The sequence below is a fragment of the Anabrus simplex genome, chromosome 7 (genome assembly GCF_040414725.1).
Source record: "Anabrus simplex isolate iqAnaSimp1 chromosome 7, ASM4041472v1, whole genome shotgun sequence".
Lineage (NCBI taxonomy): Eukaryota > Metazoa > Arthropoda > Insecta > Orthoptera > Tettigoniidae > Anabrus > Anabrus simplex.
The window spans coordinates 291,658,582-291,684,597 of NC_090271.1; the positions used below are offsets into that span (position 1 = coordinate 291,658,582).

The 26,016-nt window shown below is 40.8% G+C and overlaps 1 protein-coding gene across 2 annotated transcripts in view; it reads left to right on the forward strand.

Moving 5' to 3' along the window:
* Positions 1–7,067: 7,067 nt before the first annotated feature.
* The window catches only part of tsu (40S ribosomal protein S12 homolog tsunagi), an 82,085-nt gene continuing 63,136 nt past the window's right edge, over positions 7,068–26,016 (forward strand). Inside the window, exons 1-2 of one of the 2 annotated variants that reach the window (XM_067151739.2) lie at positions 7,068–7,276; positions 22,754–22,891. In XM_067151739.2, the coding sequence (XP_067007840.1) occupies positions 7,216–7,276; positions 22,754–22,891 (199 nt within the window). In that variant the 5' untranslated portion in view covers positions 7,068–7,215. The remainder of the gene's footprint in view (positions 7,277–22,753; positions 22,892–26,016) is intronic. The other variant, XM_067151738.2, reaches the window with a different exon arrangement.

The following is a 26,016-nucleotide window of genomic DNA, read 5'->3' on the forward strand; positions in this document are numbered from 1 at the left end:
AGCAGAGGAAAACATTGTGTGTTGTGCACGATATAATGTCTTCTTTAGACGAAACACTTGTAATTCTTTCAAAATAATATTTGTGTATAGGCTATGTATGATAAAAGGAAAAAGAGTTACAAATACGCTGTACCGAAATTAATATCCTGTAGTAATGAAATCTGACAATAAATGGCGGGAGACAAGTTCGCAGCGCTGGCAAACGGACGAGAGACAATCCCTGTCGTAAATAAAACAGTGTCCCTGTATATTTCTTAACATTATGACGGACTACTAGTTTACGAAAACGATATCATCCAAACAAATAGATCCAAACATCTCATCGGGGTGTGATAGATAGAGTCATAGATGTCGGTAAAGGAGACCTTACATTTCTTTTTATTACAAAAGGGGAAGCAAATCGCAAGAAAGGCAAACAGTTTAGGTTTCATCCGCATGTCCAAAGCGAACTGATGAGGGTCATTTCTTACAGTAGATTACCGAAATCGCCCTGAGATAACCTTCTTTTATTCAAGGGATGAACCCTTTTTCTGCACCGTTGTTTAGATCGCCTTTTCAGGTACCGTAGGCCTACACAACTCCCAGGAGCAAAGCAATAGATGTTTGAATAATATGGATTTCGCTACCACGTTGTTTGATTCCATCGAGGTATTGAAATATAAAACTGCGAGATAGCCCAAAACCTGACTTCCGTACTAAATAACATGGCAGTGTTTTGATTGGCTGCTGTGTACTCTTTACGTTAATGTTACGTTCCTCCATTGTGAATACCACAAATTTTACGTTAATTTTACGGTTACGTTTGCATTGTGAATGGGGCCTTACTTACGATTTCCTCCAGTTTGATCATCAATTAGTGCAATGCATCTCCTTGTAATTTCGTTGTCTTTAGTGCTGTTTTGCATTTATCGTAGAGCCATGTTAGTTTGCAGTTGCTTCTACTGATGATATCGAATTCTCCTTGTTTTAAGCCCTCACCAGGACGAATAGAAGTACATAGTGTGACGACTTCTACTGTTTGATATGTTCCTACACTACGCGGCGCTGGTGTAGGTAAACAGGGATCAGCTGTCCCTGAACATGTGATTTTAAATGAGATCTGGTGTGACTTAATTCGGAATTTATCGTTTAAATAAATTATTTAAAACCGTGTGTTTATTATTGTTATGTTTCAGGAATGTGCATTCTCTTTACTGACCGATGACTGTATTTATGTGCGATCTGTGTTCCGTGCAAATTAAGATTGTAGTGTTCCTTGTTTCGAAAGTAATATGTGACAAATTCGTAGGAAATATTTTACATTAGTAATGATTTAATGACATTACTTCTGAAATTGGTTCGTCAGTGTCTTAACGAATATGTCAAACGGGTATGTGTGTATAGAGCTATTTCATTAATTCACTATAAAATCAAACTCAGTTGCAGTTATCAGCTATAACCTTAAAAAAACACATGTTCGACTGTTACTGTACATGATGCGTAATATAAACACATTAAAACTCTACAGGCACCCACATGATGTTACGTACCGGTATGTCATACATATGTAATTCCTACATAACTACTTAAGTTAAATTATATATTAACATGCTCAAATTAATCTTATCAGTACTTCACCCCATCAGTCAGTTAACTGGACACCTTGGACATTTTCCGGGTATGTTTTGCGGTCATACAAGCTTGCATTTCTTTCCGTACTTCTTTTGTTCGGAAATAAAATCGGCATCGTATGTAATGAAAAATTAATTTTGGTACCAAGTCCTGAGCATGTTCAGTTCAGCACCCAAGTCTATAAGAAACAGTAATTGAAGGTAAACTATCCAGGCATTCTTGAAATATTTCACCCCATATGCTTCTTGTACACTAATATTTCTCACAACAACTTCCTCTACATGAGAAAACATCACTAATAATTCACTCGATGGATAAATAAGATAGTTGGATGCGTTAAAATATTCTTCTAAACTTGTTAGGTCCTCCTCTGTATTGTTTTGCATAGAACCAATACATGCTGTAGGCCTACAGCCTATCACTTCGCTTGCATGTTTAACAATATACCCTCAGAACTGATGAATGACATTAATGTTTGAACTGGTGAAAGGAGCTATTTGTTCATCTTCCCAACTTGATAATGGTGGACCGAGCTAGTTGGCCATGCGGTTAGGGGCACGCGGCTGTGAGCTTGCATCCGGGAGATGGTAGGTTCGAATTCCACTGTCGGCAGCCCTGTAGATGGTTTTCCGTGGTTTCCCATTTTCACACCAGGCAAATTCTGTGGCTGTACCTTAATTAAGGCCACGGCCGCTTCCTTCCAACTCCTAGGCCTTTCCTATCCTATCGTTGCTATAAGACCTATCCGTGTCGGTACGACGTAAAGCAACTAGCAAAAAAAAAAAAAAAAAAAAACGATAATTGTGGCTGATCAAAGGTAAGCGTGCTGTAATTTTTTTCCTGATCTGTACTTATGATTTTGGCATTCTCTTTGACAACCAGCTTTTGCCATGGCTCTAATCTGACTGAAAAATTATGTTAAGGGTACTATCACTTTGGCAGATGTTGACGTGGGATAGCCTTCGACCACTTTGAGAACAGAGTGGGATCTTTTGGGGGTAAAACAAAAATACCGCTTATCATTCGAATGTTTATTACAACCCGGGACATTGCAAGTTGTAGGCATATTCACATGCGGTAGTAAATGGAAGCATATGTCAAAGTATAGGTCCTACTTCTCAAATGCATAATCTTTTTCACTTTTCAGTTCATGAAAAGTTAATGCCAGCTATTTTGCACTTATACAACTGGAGAATGTATAAAACTACTGAAAAAGACCACAAACTGTTTGCACACTTCCACAGAAAGCCGACGAAAAGCGCGCGTACTTGGCCCTTTTATCGACAGCAGCGCTGCAGGTGGCGGAGAACATGTACACCGTGTCTGTTAACATGTGATTCAGAGGGAGTCGTCACACTATTCATTTCTATTCGTCCTGCCCTCACACAAGACCAACTACAATATCTCAGACCTTAACCGATCTATCGAAACTGTCCATAATGGCGGCAGCTGGAGTGCTAGCATGCGTTTGTTTTGATTTGTGTAAGCCGTGTTGTTACCAAATATTTATGGAAATTTTAATATTATTAATCGTACATGATATTTATTTATGGTCTTAAGAAGATTGTAGATCCTCTTTCAGTGCCGTAAGAAGCTGTTTGTTCTCAAAGACCTTATTTATTCCAACAATATCGGTGGTGACACAGATAGGTCTTATGGCGACGATGGGGTAAGAAAGGCCTAGGAGTTGGAATGAAGTGGCCGTGGCCTTAATTAAGGTACAGCCCCAGCATTTTCAGGGTGTAAAATTGTGAAACCACTGAAAACCATCTTCAGGGCTGCCGACAATGGGATTCGAACCCACTATCTCCCGGATGCAAGCACACAGCCGCGCGTCCCTAACCGTACGGCCATCTGGCTCGGTTGTTTTTACAGGGATGTTATAGCGTTTTAAGTGTTACATTTCGTGATTCGCCGCATTGAAAAAAATAAAAGTTAACTTCGCGTGAACAGGCTCGGCGATCAGCCGGACTCCAGTGACTTTGTGCCATTTCAGCCACACTGCATGTGCGATCAGCGTAGTGGCCCCGCTGCCAGTTCGATCCTGACATCCCGAGTTTGAATTTTCACCTGAAAATCATGGGATATCGGGATCAGCATCCGTCCTTAACCCCTGGCCAAAACCCAAAATCAGCCACGAGGCTTCAGCGACCGTATAAGTACTTGGGATAAGCTGAAGGAAGTTTTAGTAAAGCAAATCCAAGTGAGCGAGCTCTATTTTCGACGGGACTAAAGACAATTAGGCCTAGCAAGGAAGGGGAGTAGAGGCTTTCCATTATAGGTCGTAAAGAGTAGGGATAAATGCAGGCCAGATCATAGTTTTGTTGATACAGTTTTCATAGCCATGTGTTCTCCAGAACAACATCAAACACGAAACTGAGGAAAACGCCGCCAGGAAGCCGTGATCGTTAAAACGTCAAGTCTGTATGGTCTGATACCGTGGTTCGCCGGTTCTAGCCCCATTTGTGCAAAAAACTTTCACCATCAGAATGTTGGACGGCAGGATAAGAGAGGTGATGTTATACAATTTCTAATAACTAGATTGGATGAAAAAGCCCTGGATTCAACTCCAAACTTCTCCGCAGTGTCCATATGGAGTGAGGAAATGTGAAGTTGCTGTTGGTGATTCATCCGTCTGATGGAGACGTAAAGCCTTTAACAGACACCTTGGCGATATTCGACAGGAGTAGGCTGTGTGCCAGCAGCGGTTTTCATTATCTTCTTTCTTACTATCATGTATCACATCATTAATTTTATCTCATTAAATTCCCTGATGAAGTTAACGTCAGGAAGTGCATCCGGTCTTAAGAAATCTTTAGATTCATCTTAATTCATACCCGATCCCGTAGAGAAACAAGACGAGAGTTAGACATGCTCTCACCACACACACAAACACACACACACACACTCATACGCACACAAACACTTGACCCTTGATTAGGTTAATTTTGATTCGCGTGTTCTTCTCCGAGAGTACTTTCTTTATTTTTATTTACCTATGCAATATGTTTATAGTTCAATGTGCTGTGTGCCTGGATGTAAGTAAGAGCTCAGTGTTCCCGTTTCCAATAGACCTAGTATTAAGGCAAAATTGGGTTAAGTGCATTCGTAATGAAAACTTCGAAACGAATCATAGGACTAATAATGTTGTGTGCATTAATTATTTTATCATTTTTGAAATCATATGTATTCTGAGGGAAGATATATACCTATAGAAGGTGGTGATCTAATTACAGTGCCGCGCAAACTTCCGAAGTTATAACTAATGATGCCTATCCTAGCATTTACCCTATCAGCCAACGTACCTTACTACAAAGAAAATTAAAACAGTCCCAGAAAGATCCGGAAAATCATGACCAAGATTTATGATTTAGAGACTAAATTAATCTTAAACGGTGGTGCAAGAATGATGTAACTTAATTAATTTTCAATGTTTTACAGTGTACATGCGTAAACTAAACCTAACCCCATTTCCCGTGAGTTAACGTGAGGATTATGTTCTTTTTTATATAAAATACAATTATGCCATCAATTCTGATGAGTTTTAAGGTGACGAGTGCTTTAGACGGTCAAGTTTATCATACAAATATCGCTTGTACGTACTAAAAAATACAGGTGGATTTTGGAGGGTTGAAATTTTGTTGGGGAAATTTGTTTGCGTGTTTTACATAATTGGCTGTGGTTAATGGTGGTGTTACATAGTATTTCATGTAAGGTTAATAATGTACTTTGTTGACATCTATATACCGTATTTGCTGACCGGAGATTCATATGTGAAATATTTTTATATTCTGTGTTTCAACCTGACGTTGATACAATAATTCTCCCTTCGTTTTTTCCCCTCTGAAATTTCATTTAGACTTACAATACGCGATAACGCTACTTATGGTGTTTAATTATTCATATTTTGAGTTAGTGAGTTGCATTTCATGACGTTCGATTTGATATTTTCTTTAGGTGACTCGGAATAAACATGCATAACCTTTCCCTCAACCTCTCATATCGCACGCCGATGTCCGCCACGTTTTTTCTGCATTAGGGTCTGATGTAATTGTAGTTGGTCTTGCCTCACAGTCTTTTTGATACCAGAGCAGACCAGAGTTCACATGCGTCTTCACATTGAATTGTTTGCGAGCCTAGTTTGAAGTCCTGTCTGCAGGTGTCGCATTTATCTAAATTCTGGCAACCGTCTTGTTCGTGTTTACGGATAGGCATCTTGATCTAAGCGGCCGTGACTGAGTTAACGGTGATTTCTATTTGTGTTATCCCTTCCTAAATACTAGATCCTTTTAGTTGTTGAGTTATATTCTCTGTCCTTCCCAATTGTAGACCCGTTCTCGTATGTCAAAGTAGCAAGACGCCAAGTGGGTCTCTTCGGCGTGAAGATATAGTATCTTGTGTCCACGTGCTTTCTCCTAAGTCTATTACCCTTACACCCACAAGAGGTAGATTTTCACTCATACCAGTGATCATTGTACTAGCCCAACCAAATATCAAGAAGAAAGAAGATCATTGTACTAAAGTACTTTCTGAATAGTGCATTACTTCCACTTACTACTGTCCAATCCATACATAATAATAGCCAAGAAGTTCACAGTTATACCAGCTTGAACATCTGTGAGATGAAGTGTTTATTAGTCACCATAACTAAGTGTTTGGAAGTGTTTCATTCGTATTATATATATAATTTAATAGCACACAATTTGTGTATATAAAGCGATTACATGTCATTTAAACATAATTCAATTATAGGCCTATTTCTCTTAGAGCATTCCACGACATGGTAACGCGAACAAGTCAAATTACACAGTGTACACACACAACTCTCGTCCGGTTCATGAAAGATCCTGGTTTTGCAGAGTTTGTAGTGGTATCCATGAATTGCCATAGAATTGATAAAATGTCGGAGGTCCTGGTTTGTATTGGTCCATGTTCTGTTCGTCATTGCTTCAGTCGTATAAAATTCGGGACAAATATCATTCCTTTTGGCCACTCTTTCGTCCAGGAGTTTCTTCCATTGGTCTGTATAAGATAGAGCAAGCTTGAATCTCAAATCTTCAATTAGGAAAGGCTCCCTTGCGAGTTCATAAACCAGTCTTGATCTAGTGAATCTAGACACACACAGGGTTGTCTTTAAGAATCTGGCTTTGACTTTTTCTAGAATGTGTAGGTCATTCTTTGTTAGCACAAACTGCCATGAAGCCTATAGCCCGAAAGCTTAATGAGAATGTCCTCCTGCAAAGCACCGATAAAATCATGGACTTAAACCACAAAATAATGGAATATGAATTGGATATTGCAGCTTCTGTTTTAGAAGACATCTTCAGATCCGCCTTCATCACAATAACTCCACGAAAATCATTCGTAAGTATTGGAACTGAGTGTCAATTAAATATCGAGCCCAATCAAACATTAAGAAGGAGAAGAAGAAGAAGACGGCCGTAGCGCGTCGTAGTGTTCATTCTCTTTGGTAGTGTTGGACAGGTGTTGCACGAGTGAGCGTGTTGTTCTTGTGGTAATTGGACCGGCATATGTATCAAGTGCCTTGTTTAATGACTTATGTGAGAGCTCTGTAAACAAATATAAGATCGAACGTTCTCAGTCATGGCAGATGTGTTAGACATTGATAATGCTGAAGAATTTGAGGTTGATGATGAGGGAGATCGTAAGTGCATGTTGCATTCCTTAACTTTGTGAAGTTTTATTCTTTTTTCAGTTAACTTCAGCTATATTGCCTTAGACTGTTACTTTACTCAATTCAACTTTTATGTTTTTTATCATCTACTTTTTTAAAAATTCTCGGTAGTATGGTTGTAAGGTGGACACTATATAGGCCCTAGAGTTTAGTTCTAGTTGTGTCTTGTGTATGTTCCAACTATCGTAGTTCGTATCCCGTCTGATTCATAGTCTAATGGTAGGAAATTTTATCATTATTCTTATATAGGCCCAGAGTTTCAATGAGCATTGCTAATATTGACGTTCTGTAAATTGTAATGAATTTTAAACTTCGGGAAACGAACTGCTATGTACTGTGACGTGTCGTGTAAAACACATTTGAATTCCTATTGTTAATATATTGGTGAATGAGTGTTAGGCCAGAACTCAGTTAAGAGACCCTACTGATTGGTCTGGTTTTGATTTCTGATTTTGTAATGGATGAATTGAAATTAATATTAAACTCGTGCACTCGTTTATGTGAGGATAATTGAGATTATTTTCTTTCTCAGTTGGTCTTGTCTTTGTCCTTCAGTTCAAGTTGAGGCTGGATGGCAGGTCTGTCCAACACACCTGCATGCGTCATGACCTCTTTCTTTGGTATCCCAGCTCCATTTTATAAATACATGAGTAGCTTGGTCGATAGGATGCATGCATTTTACTTTATGACAGAGCTGTTGTTCAGTATGTTCCAAATGTTGTAAAAATATTGAACTTAATCTCTGTTTAATCTAAGAATGTGTAGAACTAGAGTTACCGGGCCTCAACGATTATTACATAAAATGTTACTTTAAATGCTGCTATTCTTACCTTAAAATGATCATGGAAGAGAGATATGTTCAATACGCTTGCCGAGGACCAACCCACCCGCCCCTAGAAGTACATTTACTTTTATAACCAAAAATACTGTTTTAGACGCCATACTCCATTGCTTATAATGGTGATTGGTTCACGTATGGAAGAGGATGACTTCATTGACACCTAGGATGAGGCAGAGATTTTGTTGCCAACCATTGCAGAAGAAAACAAATTATGAAGCGGCCAGGGAAGTTTAAAAGGCCGCGGTGCATACTGTTCGCACGGCAAGAAAAATGTAGTTTAGTAGTTGTAACCTATCTTTGCATATCCAGGTCAATCTCTGTCATGAGAAAGGGGCCACACTCCCTTCGAGGGTTCTTTTCTATCGCTGCGGCGCATACTGTCCGCACGGCAAGAAAAAAAAAGGTAGTTTAGTATTTGTAACCTATCTTTGCACATCCTGGCCAATCTCTGTCATGAGAACAGTGACTTCTTTGGGGCCACACTCCCTTCTAAAAGCTCTTTTCTATCACCGTGGTGCATACTGTCCACACGGCAAGAAAAAAAGTATAGCCATATCTAACCAACAGTTGGCAGCATTGTCTTTCCTCTCGGCGCTCCCTCTCAGCGCTACTAGTGCAACAGTCAACTCGCGTGCACCACCTAGTGGTGGCTCGTGTTACTAAACCTTGAGGCCCGGTTTCTATAGTTCTGCCTAAGAAGGATAAAACTTTTTTGAAATGTGGGGTCACTAGCATACAGACCACTGCCCTTCCATCTCACCAACAGTGATATTTAAATGTATATGTGTAAGCAAAGTCTAACTTTTTTTCGAGTGATGGTGTTATATGAATACACATATCTGATCAAGTGTAACCCCTGATGCTATAAACAGACCAATGATTAGTAAATTGATAATTGCACACAAAAATGAAACCATCATGACACTGAATTGGTACCTGCCATCTGAGTTTACCAGCTGATGCCTTTTCCCTAAAATTATCTGCTAAGGAATTTTCCTTATTTTTTATGGCCTAAAATTATAGACTTTAAATATTTTAAGTTATTTGGTACATTGAAAGCCTATATCAAATCAAACCATTACCATTGATCTGCATTTGGGGGTATCACCCAAGTGGCAAATTTGCTATCATATGTTTTACTAGTCTTCTCTTAAATGATTTCAAAGTGCATGAAAATTTATCAAACATTTCCCTTGATGAATTATTCCAATCCCTAATTGCTCTTCCTATCAGTGATATTTGCCCCACTTTGTCCTTTTGAATTCCAGATTGATCTTCATATTATGATCTTTCCTGCCTTTCAAAACTCCACTAAGGCTCATTCATTTACTAATTTCATTCCACGCCATCTCTCCACTGACAACACTGATTATTCTGCTTAGTCGAGCAGCTCGTCTCCTTTCTCTCAAGTCTTCCCAAACCTATGTTTGCAACATTTTTGTAACGGCTGTTTTACCGGAAATCACCCAGAACAAATCATGCTGCTTTCCTTTGGATCTTCTCTAGTCTTCTTATAGAGTAATCCTGTGTGGGCCCCATACACTAGAACCATACTCTAACTGGGGTCTTACCAGAGGCATACATGCCCTCTCATTTACATCCTTGCTGCAACCCGTTAGTACCCTCATAAGCATATGAAGAGATCTGTAACTTTAAATACTATGATCTTTCCTGCCTTTCAAAATTCCACTCAAGCTCATCTACTAATTTAATTCCACACCACAGTTAATAAACTACATTTATTTTTAAAAAATACTAAAAACGGCTTCATTCAGTCCCTAAGTTTTACAATATTATTGATTACTTGCAATTCATTCAGTCCGTCGGGCAGTTCTACTGGACCAATTTGCTCCGTTCTTTCTTTATTTTCACCGGGCGAGTTGGCTGTGCATTTAGGGACGCGTGTCTGTGAGCTTGCATCCGGGAGATAGTGGGTTCGAACCCCACTGTCGGCAGCCCTGAAGATGGTTTTCCGTGGTTTCCCGTTTTCGCACCAGGCAAATGCTGAGGCTGTACCTTAATTAAAGCCACGGCTGCTTCCTTCCAACTCCTAGGCCTTTCCTATCCCATCATCGCCTTAAGACCTACCTCTGTTGGTGCGACGTAAAGTCTCTAGCGGATTTCTTTATTCTCTCCAGAATTATCTCCTGGTGAATCATCAGGCATTGATAGGACTCTAAGTTCAATCAACTCTGAGTAATCATGAAATCAAATTTAGTTAATGACCAGTAATTGCAAGCGAAGGTTTACTCTACCCACAGTACATTCAGTACTTCACGGGGTGCACACATTTAAAGACCAATATCTTAAGTAAATATATCAGTAGAGCTAAACGATTAAAAATGACAGGCGTTTGTAGCCAAACCTGCAATTTCAACTGAACTTAGCACACATGACTTAATACTATCTGGAGAGAAATATTGTGTGGAGTGGAGTGTAGAAATAATAAAAAGTGACAGTAGTGGTGAATCCATCGTTTTGGGGGGTTGCTGAGATGAATAGTATTGTATGCGCACCTTTTAGTGTTAGATGGACACCCTAGTGCTGAATCGGTCGACATCGGTTATCTTCGAGATTCGTATTGGTAACCTTTGAAACACAAACTATGGCAAGAATCGCTTAGCCATCGCTGTGCAACATCTGGCGTACACTTTATGTACTCGCACTGTTGTTTACACAGCAAAACCAAACTACAGAATTCATGCTAGGAACAAGATTCGCATTGAGAAATGTTATATAATGTTATATAATGCGTGTGTGACAACAGTTGTTGGCTTAAATTAATAAAGGTTTAGAAAATTCTTATCGATCATATTATCGATTCAATTCAGATTTCATTTCCATTCAGTTGGCAGCATTACTGGAACCGGCAGTACTCCCTCCTTACTCCTCACACCCTAACAAAAATGTCACTAAAACGTGTGCGAATAATAGTGACACTGCGGATGACATTTAAGTCCAAGTTCAGCCACCATCGGCATGGCGGTAAGAAGGGGTGAAAATGAAAATGCTCGAAATGACCGAGATTAGTGTTGAATACACATTTTTGGCTTGCTAAGCTGATTGGTGACAGTCCTAATGAGAGTTGGAATGGTGCACATCATATCTATACACCTGTTTCTATTTCAAAGAATCGGCCCCTTTTTAGACAATATGTACAAAATTTCTTTTGACACAACTGACATGTAGTACAAAACCTAAAAGAAAACATTTAAAAAAAAGTACCCGGGCAGTGAATGGAGCAATTTGGTATCAAGACACGTTTTCTGACCTATTTGTAATAAATGTGGCGGAGCAACACGGGTCCTCTAGTCTGTGTATTAGAAAAGTTTACTAAAAACAGGTTTGTCCAGTGTGTCTGGCTGTTCTACTGGACCAATTTGCTTCATTCTTTTTTTATTCTCTCCAGAATTACCTGCCAGTGAATCGCAGGCAGTGATAAGTCTCTATGTTCAGTAACTTTGAGATTCCTAAAACCAAATCACTAAATGGCTATACTTAGCAGGTTGAACTCAGTTAAGGAGCAATATCTTTACGTAAACATATTGTCAAAACTAAATTATTACAAATGACAGGCGCCTGTAGGCAAACCTGCAGATTCAACCAAATGTGGTACGCATATGACTTAATATTACCTGGAGAGAAATACTGTGGGGGAGGGGGGGGGAGGGGGGGAAGACACCCGTAGCATCCTTAGGGGTGGAGTGGAGAAGGAGTGACATGTAGAAAGAATCAACATATATTAGTGTTGAATCCATAGTTTTTAGGGTCGCTGAGATGAATAATGACACTCCAGATGACATTCAAGTCCAACTTCAGCCACAGTCGCCATGGGGGGGGGGGTGGTGAGAAGGGGTGAAAGAGAAAATGCCCAAACTGACAGACTATGTATAGGGTTGCTGAGATGAATAATGACACTCCAGATAACATTTAAGTCCAAGTTCAGCCACAATCGCCATGGGGGGGGGGGGGGGGTGAGAAGGGGTGAAAAAGAAATTTCCCAAAATGACATAGCTGTCAACCAAACTTGGTACACATATGAATTACTATTTGGAGAAAAATCCTGTAGGGTAAGACACCCCTAGCATCTGTATGAGGTGGAGTGGAGAGGGAGTGACGTGTAGAAATAATAAAAAATGACGTACATTCGTCCTCTTGCTGGGCATCATCAGCCAACATCGCACCTCATAGCCAATAATCCGGATCAATCAATCAATACTGATCTGCATTTCAAAGAAATTGGAAATTTATTGAACATCTCCCTTGGTAAGTTATTCGAATCCCTAACTCCCCTTCCTATAAATGAATATTTGCCCCAGTTTGTCCTCTTGAATTCCAACTTTATCTTCATATTGTGATCTTTCCTGCTTTTATAAACGCCACTCAAACTTATTCGTCTACTAATGTCATTCCACGCCATCTCTCCGCTGACAGCTCGGAACATACCACTTATGGAAATTCTAAGTTCCCATGGAGGGAATTAAATATTTTTCCACCAATAGAGCATATAAAAAATCAGATCAAAAGTTAGATGTATGGCTTTCCAAGCGTTTGCTCTATTAACCAGCGTTTCGTCTTAGGTCTGACACTAGACTGATCAGAGTGGGATGTGTCAGACCCCCTACCCACTGACGCTGGGGAGTATGCAGGTGAACTTGTCAGAAGCCTATTTAACCCTTACCCCTCGAATTAAAGTTCTCTGTGTTGCCTCTACTACTCGTATTTTAAATGTACATTTTTATCTTATATGACCTGTATTAATCTTTCACGATTTTGGAGATAGCACTTGATTTTAAATGATGTAGTTAGGCTATACACGTTTACAGCAAGCTATACTGGAGCAAATAAAAGCAATATTTGGAATTTAAGACAAATTATTTTACATTTTTATTATTATTATTGTTACCGTTATCGCATACCGATTGGTTTCGTGAATAATTTAGTGTACAAATTATCGCTAAAAATCAATTGAAAAACTCTATTCAGTCTCTGTTTTCATACCTCGCAGTAGTTTGTAGGCTGAAACCACTGTAAATGGCAATTGCTTGAAATCTGAATCTGTTGATTTATAATTGTGCCAGCCGTCAGCATCAGGTACATGTTGGGTTACGGTACACAAACCGACCATCGTCAGTTCACTTTTAGGCATCGTGAAATGCTATTAGATATATTCATTAGGAGCAGAGGTGCGTAAATTGTGAGGTTCTGTGTGTTGCCTGACATATACAACATATATATGACTAGAAGAGCACATGGCAGCCATGTTTGTTTACTATCGCTCGAGCTTTCATGTGCGTGATTTGACAGCTGACGGCTACACTGCCATCTAAATAATGGATTTTTGACTGACTGTCGAATAGTATCTGGATTCTACAGAGTTCTACGTGGAACCAAAAAATGGCAGTATAGTATATCATTGTGTATTTTGTCGGCTAAGAGACGGCAGACGAGCGGTGGGCGATAAAACGCCATGTCGGGTGTCCCCCGACATGCGACCGGAACGGGAATATCGTAATGTCGGGCCTCACCCGACAGACGAGTGGTAAAGGTTAAGAGGCACAGTCTGATAACTGCATACGGGAGATAAAACTCCACAATGGAATTAATGCCTGTCTAGCAATTCCGAATGGAAATTCCAAGTTCCCATAGAGCAAATGCCTGAAAAGCCATACATCTAACTTTTGATCTGATTTCTGATAGGCTCTATTGGTGGAAAAATATCTAATTCCCTGCATGGGAATTTAGAATTTCCATTCGGAATTGGTAGGCGGGCATTAATTCCATTGTGGAGTTTTATCTCCTGTATGCAGTTATCAGACTGTGCCTCTTAAATAGGCTTCTGATAAGTTCACCTGCATACTCCCCAGCGTCAGTGGTTAGGGTCTGACACATCCCACTCTGATGAGTCTAGTGTCAGCCCTAAGACGAAACGCTGGTTAACAGAGCAAATGCCTGAAAAGCCATACATACCACTTAGTCGAGCAGCTCGTCTTCTTTCTCTCAATTCAACCTAACCCAAACTGCAACATTTTTATAACGCTGCTTTTTTTGTCGGAAATCACCCAGAACAAATTGAGCTGCTTTTCTTTGGATTTTTTTTCCAGTTCTTGAATCAGGTAATCCTGGTGAGGGTCCCATACACTGGAACCATACTCTAGTTGGGGTCTTACCGGAGACTTATATGCCCTCTCCTTTACATCCTTACTAAAAACCCTAAACACCCTCATAACCATGTGCAGAGATCTGTACCCTTTATTTACAATCCTGAATATGTTCTAAAATATTACTTAGTTTCTACATTGTACAGGCTTAAAAAGTCTATTTTACAAGTTCTTGTTTTGATTGTTTGAAAAATAGCACTAGATTATAAAACACCTAAGAATAACAGCTTAGCTATAATAATGGCATACCATGGAGGCCATTGCATAGACTACTTGGGTCCACTGGCAGTGCCAATGCACTATGAGAGACTTTGTCTCATTACCAAAAATTGATACCAGGCAGACATCTTGGTGGGTGTGTTATTTACCAACTGATGAGCTCAACTTAGCACACTGGGGTGAAACGCTGGTAACCAGGAATGAGTTAGCTGGAAAATTTATAATGTCCAATAACAGACCATTTATATTGGTATTATAAATTTACTCATTCGGGACAAAAATTTCAGGTTTCCTAAGGGGGTCAACATCTATATCACCCTTCCTTCCCCAACATATCCCCCGTCGTAACTTTCACACAGTTACAACATGAGAAGTACGAGCGCAGTGGCTGTCAGTCGTTCCGGCGCAGTCTGCACAACTAGTCAATCATACAAGAGTCGAGTGGGTAAGTAAATAACATTCAATGAGACCTCCTCAATAATAAGAATAACACAGTTCGGAACGCTTCATTTCCATTACAGATATTTCGACATGTTATCTGCAATTCAGAAGCAACACATAGCCTACATATTATTTAATATTAAAGTTGAGTGTCCCCTTTAGACCATCAACACAACAAGAGGCAGCAATTCCAACTTCAAATCAAATAAGTACAAACAATTCACGAATAGTATTAATACAGTCCCTACTTGGCAGCGAAGCAAGTAGGTTGTTCAGTGCGCAGCTCTAGTTGAGTCAGGTGTCGTGGGTGGAGTATTGTTATATAGCTTGTGTATTTCATTCCTTCTTTGTGGTAGTATTAAGCGTGAGACATGGCAGCAAATAGTGGCGGAGAAGAAGATCCTAATCCTCCACCATTGGTAGGAGATCTGAATGCACAGATTGGGATGGATACAACAAGATATGAGAATGTAATGGGTCCTCATGGATATGGTGGACGAAATATGGAAGGTGAACATATCCTTGACTTCTGTATGAGGAATGGGTTGATTCAAGAAGATAACGAAATATGGAAGGTGAACATATCCTTGACTTCTGTATGAGGAATGGGTTGGTTCAAGAAGATAATACGATACAGTTGGGATGGACTACAAAAGACTGCAATTGATTGTCATCTCAGATGAAGAAAGGAGCAAAATGGTAACAGATGTCGGAGTAATACCCAGCGAGTGCCTTGACAGTGAGCGCCATCTATTAGTAACGGACCTGAGAAACTTCTATGTGCCAAAAATCAAAGTATGGGAACTCCAGAAAACAGATAAGAGAACTGAGTATCAGACCGGATAAAAACCTTGCTACCCAGAGATGAAAGGAAAAATGGAGAGGCAGAATGGACCAGACTAAGGGACGCATTGGTTAAGGAAGCAATTGAAGTTTGTGGAAAGACAAGTATGAAAATAAGGGGAGAAGGAAACACTTTGGTGGAATGAAGGAGTGAGGGCAGCAATCAGGGAAAGAAATCTCTTGCGGAAAGAAAAATAAACCGGATCTTACTAGAGATGAGGCAATGATCAGAAATCTCGATCAATTATACCGAAACAAGAAACTGGACATTAAAAGAACAGTTACAGAAGAAAAGACCAAGGCATAGAATATATTCACTCAGAAACTGGAGGAAGACAGCTGAGGTAATAAGAAACTATTGTATACTGTTATCACAGGTAAAAGGAAACCAATGAATACCATAAAGCAACTTGAAGATGAAAATGGAAATCTGGTTAGGACAAAAAGTGACATGAGAGAAGTTCTGAAGAACCATTTCGACCACCTACTGATTAGACAAGTTCAAGAACAAAATACAGAACCAGAAATCCAAGCCTACAATGAAGAACCTCCCATCACCTGGACAGAAACTGAGACAGTCTTAAAATCTATGCCTAAAAGAAAATCTTAAAGTGCAGATGAAGTGAATGTGGACACGATAAAGGCAGCAGCAGGCATCCAGGGTATACAGTGGCTGCACAGTATACTGAATGCTGTATGGACAGACAACAAAATACCTGCAGATTGGAGCAAGGGCATTATAATTCCCCTGTTTAAGAAAGGCAGCAGACGGAAACCCACAAACTATAGAGGAATAACCCTGCTGTCTCATGGGCTAAAAATTCTAAAAAAGATCATAGAAAGGAGATTGAGAACCATCATTGAACCACAGTTAGAGGAGGAGCAATATGGATTCAGAATTTAACAGATAAGCAATGGATCTAATTTGTAGCACCTACATGTTGGTGGAAAAGTATTGGGAGTATGATTTGGGGCGAAACAGAACAGGAAGTATTGACCACACTCAACGTATGGAAATCCCAGTTCCAGGAATATAACCCTCAACATAAGCGAGACCATGGCAGTGGTGATGGCAGTCAACAGAGAAGAGCATTGAGCAAGTGTAAAATGAGGAGACCACAAGCTAGTGTGTGGATAGTTTTCCTTACTTTGGAAGTGTATTCTCCAGTGATAATTTGGTCAGAAAGGAAATTACAGAGTACAAAAGGGATCAGAATTCTACCAGCAAGTAAGAACACTTTTATGGAATGACATGATTGCAAAACCGGCCAAACTAATTATGTTTAACAGCTATTTCATACCAATATTGACCTATAGTATTGAAGCGCGCACCCTCACAAAAAGAGATTCATCAAGACTGCAAGTATCACAGATGAAATTTCTTAGATCCACCATCCAGAAGACCAAGATGGACAAGTTAAAAATTGAAGAGGTGACGAAAGAAGCCAGTATAAAGACATCCCTATTAGACCGAATCGGCACATCCAGACTAATGTGGTACGGGCATGTGATGAGGATGGAGTCTACAAGAACAGCCAGAATAAATTTGGAAAGACAGGTGGAGGGAAAAAGACCTGCAGGAAGACCTAAAACCCGATGGATGGACATGATGAAGGTTGATCTAGTTATCAGGGGACGATGTTCTCCATGGCAAGTTGTATATGGACAGGAAGAAACGGAAGAGGTTCATTAACAGTACCCGGGAAACTAGAGCTGTACAATGATGATGATTAATGCGTGAACCACATGTTGCTGCCCGAACACATGCCTTTTGTTGTCACAGTATGTTAGACTGTTGCCTTGGCCCACCCGATCACCGGACTTGTCACCAATCAAAAATATGTGGGATGTGGTGAAACGACGGGTGCTCGCTGTGACCCAATGCCAACAAAGATGAACTGTAGAACCAGGTGAATGCAGCATGGATGGCTATACCCCAGGACGCCATACGCGTCGATGCCGTCACTCATGGAACAAGTTGTGGGGATCACTACACTTACTGACTTTCCAGCTACAGTAAACACAACATTAAATAGAACTACATTTTTATTCTGCTCGGAACTTTACATTGTTTTTCCTACAATATGGTCCATAGATAACATTATGTAGCAAGGCACTCGATGTATTTGTTTACTATCTTTATCTTAAGTGTCAGCCATCTTGTTATAATTATGCTACCGTGGAAATCATAAAGAAGACGGGCAGTCTACTTGCTTTTACTGGCATTGCCTAGTGTGGCTAAGTCCAGCTAGTCCTCTAGGTTCCTGTGGCAGAGGGATGAAGTGGTTTCTGCACATCAGCTCCCGACGGAGTCGAGGTAGTCATGGCTGAAAGTAGTTCGGGAACCTAACTCTTCGGCTGGAGAGAGTTGTAGGTACCAAGTCGCGGAGCACTTTTAGGTGCTGTGTCATTGTGGAGTGTGTCCTCTGGGCTGATGCGATGATCCGGAGTGGTATTTTGTCCAGGTAAGGGTGTGTTATCAGCCAGGAGAAAAGCAGGTATTATCTGATCAATGCTGACGCGGACAGGCTTGCCGCTTATCTGCACAGTCAAGTGTCCTATCACTTCGATCTAACACTCGATTTGGGCCAGTGTATGGCGGATGTAGGGCACCGCGGACCGTGTCATCACATAGGTAGACATGAGTACAAGTGTACCAGTCCCTGAAGATGAAGGTGGAGTGTTGATCATTTCGTGATGCTGGCAAGAGATGCAGTCGACTCATTTGTTGGCGGAGTCTGGCTACGAAGTTTGAAGTGTCCTCGAGGCGGTTGTCTGTCGTGGCACAGAGCATTTATCCTGGAAGTCAAATTAGTTTTCCGTAGACTAGCTCATCCAAGGAAGCGCCAAGATCTTCTTTATGCACGCTTCGGATACCAAGTAAGACAGTTGGTAAGCCTTGCAGCCAAGATACAGTATGTCGGGATGGCACATGATGGCTGCCTTGAGTTGACGGTGGAAACGTTCAACCATGCTATTAGTGCAAGGATGCCAGCTGGTTGTTCGGGAGCGTGAGGTTCCGCTGAGAATCCCCAGGTTTCGGAACAACTGAGATTCGAACTGTCTGCCTTGGTCGGTTGTGATACGGTGTGGTGATCCAAAGCGAGAGATCCAGCATGCTACAAAAGCTTCAGCGACGTCTTCGGCTGTGATGCGTTCTAGTGGCCAGACTTCTGGCCAGCGGGTGAATCGATCCACTGCTGTCAGACAGTATCGGTAATTTCCACCAGGAGGGAGTGGGCCGATGAAATCCAGATGGACGTACTGGAAGCAAGCAGGCGCTGGGGTAAAGTTGCCAACTGGAGCGTTGACATGCCTGGCAGGCTTGTGCCCATGTACGGCAGTCGTTTTGCATGTGGGGCCATGCAAAGTGTTCTGATGCTAAACGGGCGGTCGCTCTGGCACCAGGATGACTTAAATCGTAAAGAGAGTCAAAAGCTTGTCTGCGAAAAGGTGCAGTGATAAATGGACTGGGTCGACGCGTTGAAGTGTCACAAAATAAAGTGATGTTGATTCCTGGTATCCGGACTTGCTGCAACCGAAGTGCTAATTCGCAGTTCGACAGATCAAGGAGTTCTGCATCCCCTTCCTGTGATCGTGCCAAAGCACAGAAGTCCACGGTGCTACTGGCAATTCCGTTTTTGCGAGACAATGCATTTGCGACTACGTTGGAGGGGCCTTAAATAAGTTGAATGTCCGTTGTGAACTGAGCGATGAACGATAGCTGGTTCAGCTGCACAGGTGGAAGTTTGTCGCGACGTTGCTGGAAGGTGTAAGTTAGGGGCTTGTGGTCTGTATAAATTGTAAACTGCTGGGCTTCCAAAATGTATCTGAAGTGCTACACTGCTTCATAAATGGTAAGCAACTCTTGGTAGTAGGCTGGCCATTTGGATTGCTTCAGATATAGTTTCCTAGAGAAGAAGGCTAGAGGCTGCCATGCATCGTCCATGTATTGCTGGAGGCTAGCTCCATTAGCGTTGTTGGATGCATCTGTAAACAATTCCAGTGGTGCTTGTGGATCGAGATATGCTAAGAGGGTAGCTTGAGCGAGTCTTTCTATACAGGCAGCAATGATGCATTCCATTTCTGGTTTCCAGGCTACGTGTTGAGAGCCGCATAAACTGGATACAGCTGCGTGGTGTGGAGCCTGGTACTGCGATGCCAAGGGAAGGAACTGGCAATAGAAATTGATCATTCCCAGGAAATGTCTGAGATCACATGCAGTTTTTGGGAGAGGAAAATTCTGCAGATGCGTTCCGGCAGTAGGCGGGTGTCTGTGGCGGAGACTTCGTATCCGAGGAAGGTGACTCTCGGAGATGCTAAGATACTCTTGGTAGCGTTGATGAGGATGCCATACTCAGAGAGGCAGTGAGAGCTCGCAGCTGGCACCTGTGTTCTTCGGGACTCTTAGAGAATACCAAGATGTCGTTGACGTTTGCAAACTTGAAATCCAGACCAGATAGTACGTCGTCCATGAATCTCTGATAGGTTTGACCAGCATTGCGTAGTCCGAAGGTCATGAAAAGAAACTCAGAGAGTCCAAAGGGCATTATGATTGAGGTCTTTGGAATGTCCCTTTGGGTTCACAGGAATCTGGGTGTAGGCCTACACTAGGTCGATAACGGAGGAAAAAGTGAATCCATGGAGCTGATGGCTGAAATCGTGGAGATGCTGAGGTGGATACTCGTCAGGAATGGTCCACGAGTTTAGGGCATGATAATCTCCGCAGGGCTGCCATCCTTTGTCTTTCTTTGGTACCAAATGCAGCAGTGATGACCAAGGACCCTCAGAGCGCCGTGCTGTACCTTCCAGAAGCATGACATCAAACTCCTTCTTAGCAATCTGGGGCGAGACAACGAGCTCGGCAGGAGACAGGTGGTTCTGGTGTATTGCAGATGAAATGTACCGTACAATGGCTTACTTCTCGCAGGGCTCCAGGTGAACGAGTGAGGTCAGGCAATTCCTTTAAAATTTCATGAAACGTAGTTGGTACATTGAGAGACTTCACACTGAGGCTGTAGAGAGTTAGCAGTTTGGATGTTCACTGATAAGCCTGTAATGCCTTCGACCAAGTGTTTGTTACGACAGTACCTTGAAACAAGAACTCATTCTACCATCAGTTCTCACTGCAGCCCAATTGTCAACATACATGCCTTTGATTGATTTTAATATACCCTTCTTAATCCCATAGTCATCCAGTATGTTCACCATCTTTTCCCTCGGTACCCTGTCATATGCCTTCTCTAAATCTACGAAGCATACCTATTCCTCTCATAGTATTTTTCAATTACCTGGCACATACTGAAAATCTGATCCTGACAGCCCCTCTGTGATCTGAAACCACACTGGTTTTCATCCAATTGGCTCTCAACCTCTGATCGCAACCTCCCTTCCAAAATTCCAGTGAATACCTTGGTATACTGATCAATGAGATACCTCTAGTTCTTGCAAACCTTCCTGTTCCTTTGCTTATATATAGGTGCACTTACCACTTTCGTCAAGATATCTGACCAATATTCCATGCTAAACTTATTAAGCCATCTTATCCCTGCCTTCCCACTATATTTCACCATTTCAGGTCTGATTTCATCTATTCTTGCTGCTTCGTGACAATGGAGTTTATTTACCATCCTTTCCATTTCCTCACGGCTAACCTGTAAAGATCATTAATGAATGAATCCATAGGTTCCTTCCTGTCTTCTTTTGATAAATTTGGCTCTTAGATACACAATGTTTGTCTTCAACCCAAGAAACTTTCCAAACTCTGTCTTGACCTTGTCTTATTTGCGTATCTGCCTTATTCAAGCCAAAGGACTTCAACAGATCTTCACCCTCATCTCCCAAACAATATATTAGCATACTCACTTGTTCCTCCTCATCCTTGCTCTTCAATTTGAACAAAACTCTGAAATGTTCGGATCCATCAGGACCAGCCTGACTGCTGTTAAAGTTAAATATCTCAGGAGGGGGGACTAGTTAATGAGTGCTAGCTTCCATTTGATGAAAAGTGGTATCTTCCATGTGATTCAATAGGTCAGACAGGTCATAATCAATATCACTAATAAAACACCTGACATCCTGTAATGTTGGGTGTAACAGTTACTGAGCTATAGTGGTTTATTCAGTATTACACGTATCCCAGCATCAAGAACACTACTACTTTTGTAATCAGTGCATCGATGCAAAGAGGTTGCTTTGCAGTTAGGGCTGCACAGCTGTGAGCTTGCATTCGGGAGATAGTGGATTCAAACCGCCTTTTGGTAGCCCTGAAGATGGTTTTCCGTGTTTTCACATTTTCACACCAGGTAAATGCTGGGGCTGTACCTTAATTAAGGCCACAGCCGCTTCCTTCCCACTCCAAGCCCTTTTGTGTCCCATCATCCCATCATCGTGTTGGTGCAACGTAAAGCAAATTGAGAAAACAAAAGGCAACCGTTATTTACATCGTTTATGAAGATCTTTTCTTATATTAACACCTAACTACCATTTCAGGGATGCTAATGCCAGAGGCACTACTAACAGCAAGTCTAAAGACGTGGCCTATATATCTCATGCTATCAGCATATCATGTGTTACTCTCCCCATTCCACGTGTGCTAAATGTTCTCGGGTCAGGGTGGTCATAATGCAGTGGTTTGTCAGTGTATATTTGTATTGTTTAATTTATGGATATAACTTCGTGTTAATACGTTTATGGATTTTATGAAAGCTTGAATATACATATATTCAGGATGATGTAAAGTTGTTGTTGTAAACCATTTTTAATGATTGTAGATTTTACTGTTGCACTCATTTTGTAATATTCCTGTCTCATAGAAGTATTTGAATGGCGATCATGATTAGTGGCATATAAAAGTTTTAGATGTATCTTTGTGACACATTCATGTTATCATATTTGTTTATTGTACTGTAAAATGTATTTTTTAAATACCATTGTTTGCAGAGGGCATTGCACGTTTGAAGGAGAAAGCGAAGAAAAGAAAAGGGCGGGGTTTTGGAACGGAAAACTCAGCTCGTGAAGATATCCGAGAATATGAGTCTATGGATGCTGATGGTGACGAGGAGCCTGGACCTCAAAGATGTGAGTTTAATTCTTGATGTCTCTCATTATCATAACATTACATCGATTGAAGTATGAAGAATGTATCCTCGAATTTTTAGTGCACCCTAATAAATGACTTGTAACTACGAAATCGTCACGATACATTAAGTACACTTGCTCTGAATGTAAGTGCATGTCCTGTAATATGAATTACATCCAGGCATGCAATACGATCGACATGTTCTAATATATCAAATTTCTTCTGTTAAATGCGGGTATCTGCAGTATATGATCTAAGAGGTTCCCTGAGTATTCTTACGAACCATCTACATAGCCAATGGGGAATTCATATTCGTTATGCTCTGCATATGAAAAATTTAAAGGACTTAATTCCAGTTGTAATATTTCAGTATAACATAAATTAATTCAATTCGGTTATGTTAAACATGCAGTATAACCCCGATTTTGCTTGACCTTGCAGCTTTTCCGTAGACATCACCTTCATTTTCAAAAGTTTTGTTTCATCATAGTCTGTATTTTTAAAATGCTCCCTTACTGGGAGAAACTTGTTTCCTCTTGCAAAATTGTACCCAACTGCTAAACCTTCGAGACGACTTACTTCGATTTGGAAACCTACGGAAATGTATTTCTTTCTCTCTACACTTTTGGTTTCTACTCGGTGTGTTGTTACAGCCGTAAACACTACAGGAAGGCATTTCGGCACTATTATAATAAACAACACTTCAAGTAAACGGAAGAGCGGCTGAGCGCGTACCGCAATAATCCGCTGGATGGCTCGCTCAGCGCTTACAGCGCAGTGACGTCACAGCAAAAGCAAATATATAGTTGAACAGTGTCCGATACACTCTTTGATTCTGAGGCAACTTGATTTTTGTGTTGTTCTCCTTTAATTTTAGCAGGAACTTCTAAAAGTTATCTTAAAATTATTTTAAAGTATTTTAACACTTTTCAAATTTATGTTCTTTAGAAATGTATGTCCGTGTGTAGTACATAATTAAAATTAAGTTATTTCCAGTTTTTATGATGTGTTTAACAAATTTCAGTGAAGTTTCGTATTGAAACAGTTAAGAAAAATGCTCGTCATCTTACCCCAATAGGTTCGTCAACTTATCCCGGGCGTGAGACAATATGACGAATTTACATAGTATTAAACTTTACTACTTTATGAAAAAGGGGCTACCTGGCCGAGGCAGTAAAGGCGTGCTCAGTTCGCCCGGAAGGACGTGTGTTCGAATCCCCGTCAGGAAGTCGTAAAATTTAAGAAACGAGATTTCCACTTCCGGAGGTGCACTTGGCCCTGAGGTTCACTCAGCCTACACCAAAAATGAGTACCAGGTTAATTCCTGGGGGCAAAGGCAGCCGGGCGTAGAACTAACCACTCTACCCCATCAAATGCCGAGGTTACGAATAGTGGAAGCCTTTTCCTTCCACCACTCCAAGGGCCTTCATGGCCTGTACGGAGTTGACTTTGCTTTGGTTTATGAAAAAGCTTTTTAACTTTGAACATTGCAGTACTGTTGCTTGAAAAGGTAAGCAGTAATAATCACGGCATTACAGCTGTAAAACGCGCCATGTTCCGACGGAATGTCGAAAGGAAGCTTGTCGTCGTCAACTTGCAACGTTCTCCCCTACGAGAATGAACAGTATCCAAGATTTAGAACCAATATTTTGGGGGAAAAAGTGCGAGTGGTATTCGGGATTATATGGTTGCCACAGAAAACTTGTCATGGTTCTAAAAGTCCAATGCTTCTAGACTTCTCTTGTGTGGGACGTTGTGTAAAATCATGCTCAAGCCAGGTTGTTAAAATTTAAGGTGTAGAAAGAACATATATCCTCGCTGACTTAAGTTGGTTAATCCACATTTTGCTGTAGAGGGTCTGCTGTGCCATAATTCACATCGCTAGCTGTGTATAATGATGCAAATAGTCAGAGCGTAGACGACAATATAATGTATATCATCATACAAGTTATTCTTACTACTGCTGAGGAGTCCATTCCATCTTTTTATGGGACTCCTCAATGAAAACTCGTTCCTTGGTGGAACAAAGAAATTGCAGCAGCTATAAAAGGAAGTCGTGCTTACAAAGAACTTTGCGCTAGGGCGCTAGTTTTTATTCAAATGTGCAAGACTGCTTCATGGGACAGATATGTATTGTCCATGACATCACATACACTGTCATCTCAAGTGTGGAAGACACATTTCGGGTGAACAAGGATTATCCTCAGTACTGGGAATTTCCATTTGCAGGCAGTATTGTCACTGATGCACCCGCGGTTGCTAACCATCTAGCAAGTCATTTCGTACGTGTCTGGTTCCAGCAATTACAGTAGTGATTTCCTGGCTCTGAAGCAGGAGACAGAACGTCATCATCTTAGTTTTGCCACCCAAACTTCAAAGGACTATGATATGCCCTTTACGAAGCGGGAACTGCGTGGCACCTTGGCATTTCACAAGGACACTGGTACTGGACCAGGTAATGTCATTAACCAGAGGATAGCTTCTTATATCTCCTTAGGGCCTGTACTACGACTGTCAGATAAACAGCCAGATACGTAGGCTGCAGTTTTGCAAACTAGAAGTTAAATATTTTATTGCGTACTACCAACGGATTTTAACTACGGTATTGTAATGCGGAAGATGTAGTAACATTTTTATTGGGTTGGTAATAAGGTTACTGAAAATATAGTGAAATTTAGCGTGGTGGTACACGTGTTCCCTGGTGTTTTCGCTTGTTTAGCTCTATTCCTTTTGAAATTGTATTACTATAGTCCAATATCAGACTTTTATTAAGCTATAATGTGGAAGTCCAGGTCAAAAACAGAATTAGGACTGAAATATACACATACGAAGAAATGTTAAAATTAATTAACTGTATAACGAAACTGAAACTGTTATAGGAAATAAATGTAACCTGGACGCAAAAGTTAAGATTCAGGTTATGTATCTTTTTTTGTCTAGTACTATTTACGAGGTTGCGCGTTACGTCGAAAGTAAAGTTTATATTCGTAATTAATGCCATTGATGCAGAGTGGGATCATTAATTTTATTATTAATTCAGAAATTGTTTGCTCACTGAATAAGTAGTTAGTTTCTTTCTTTTCAATACAACGTGGGAATAGTAACTGGCAAGCATTTATCTCAC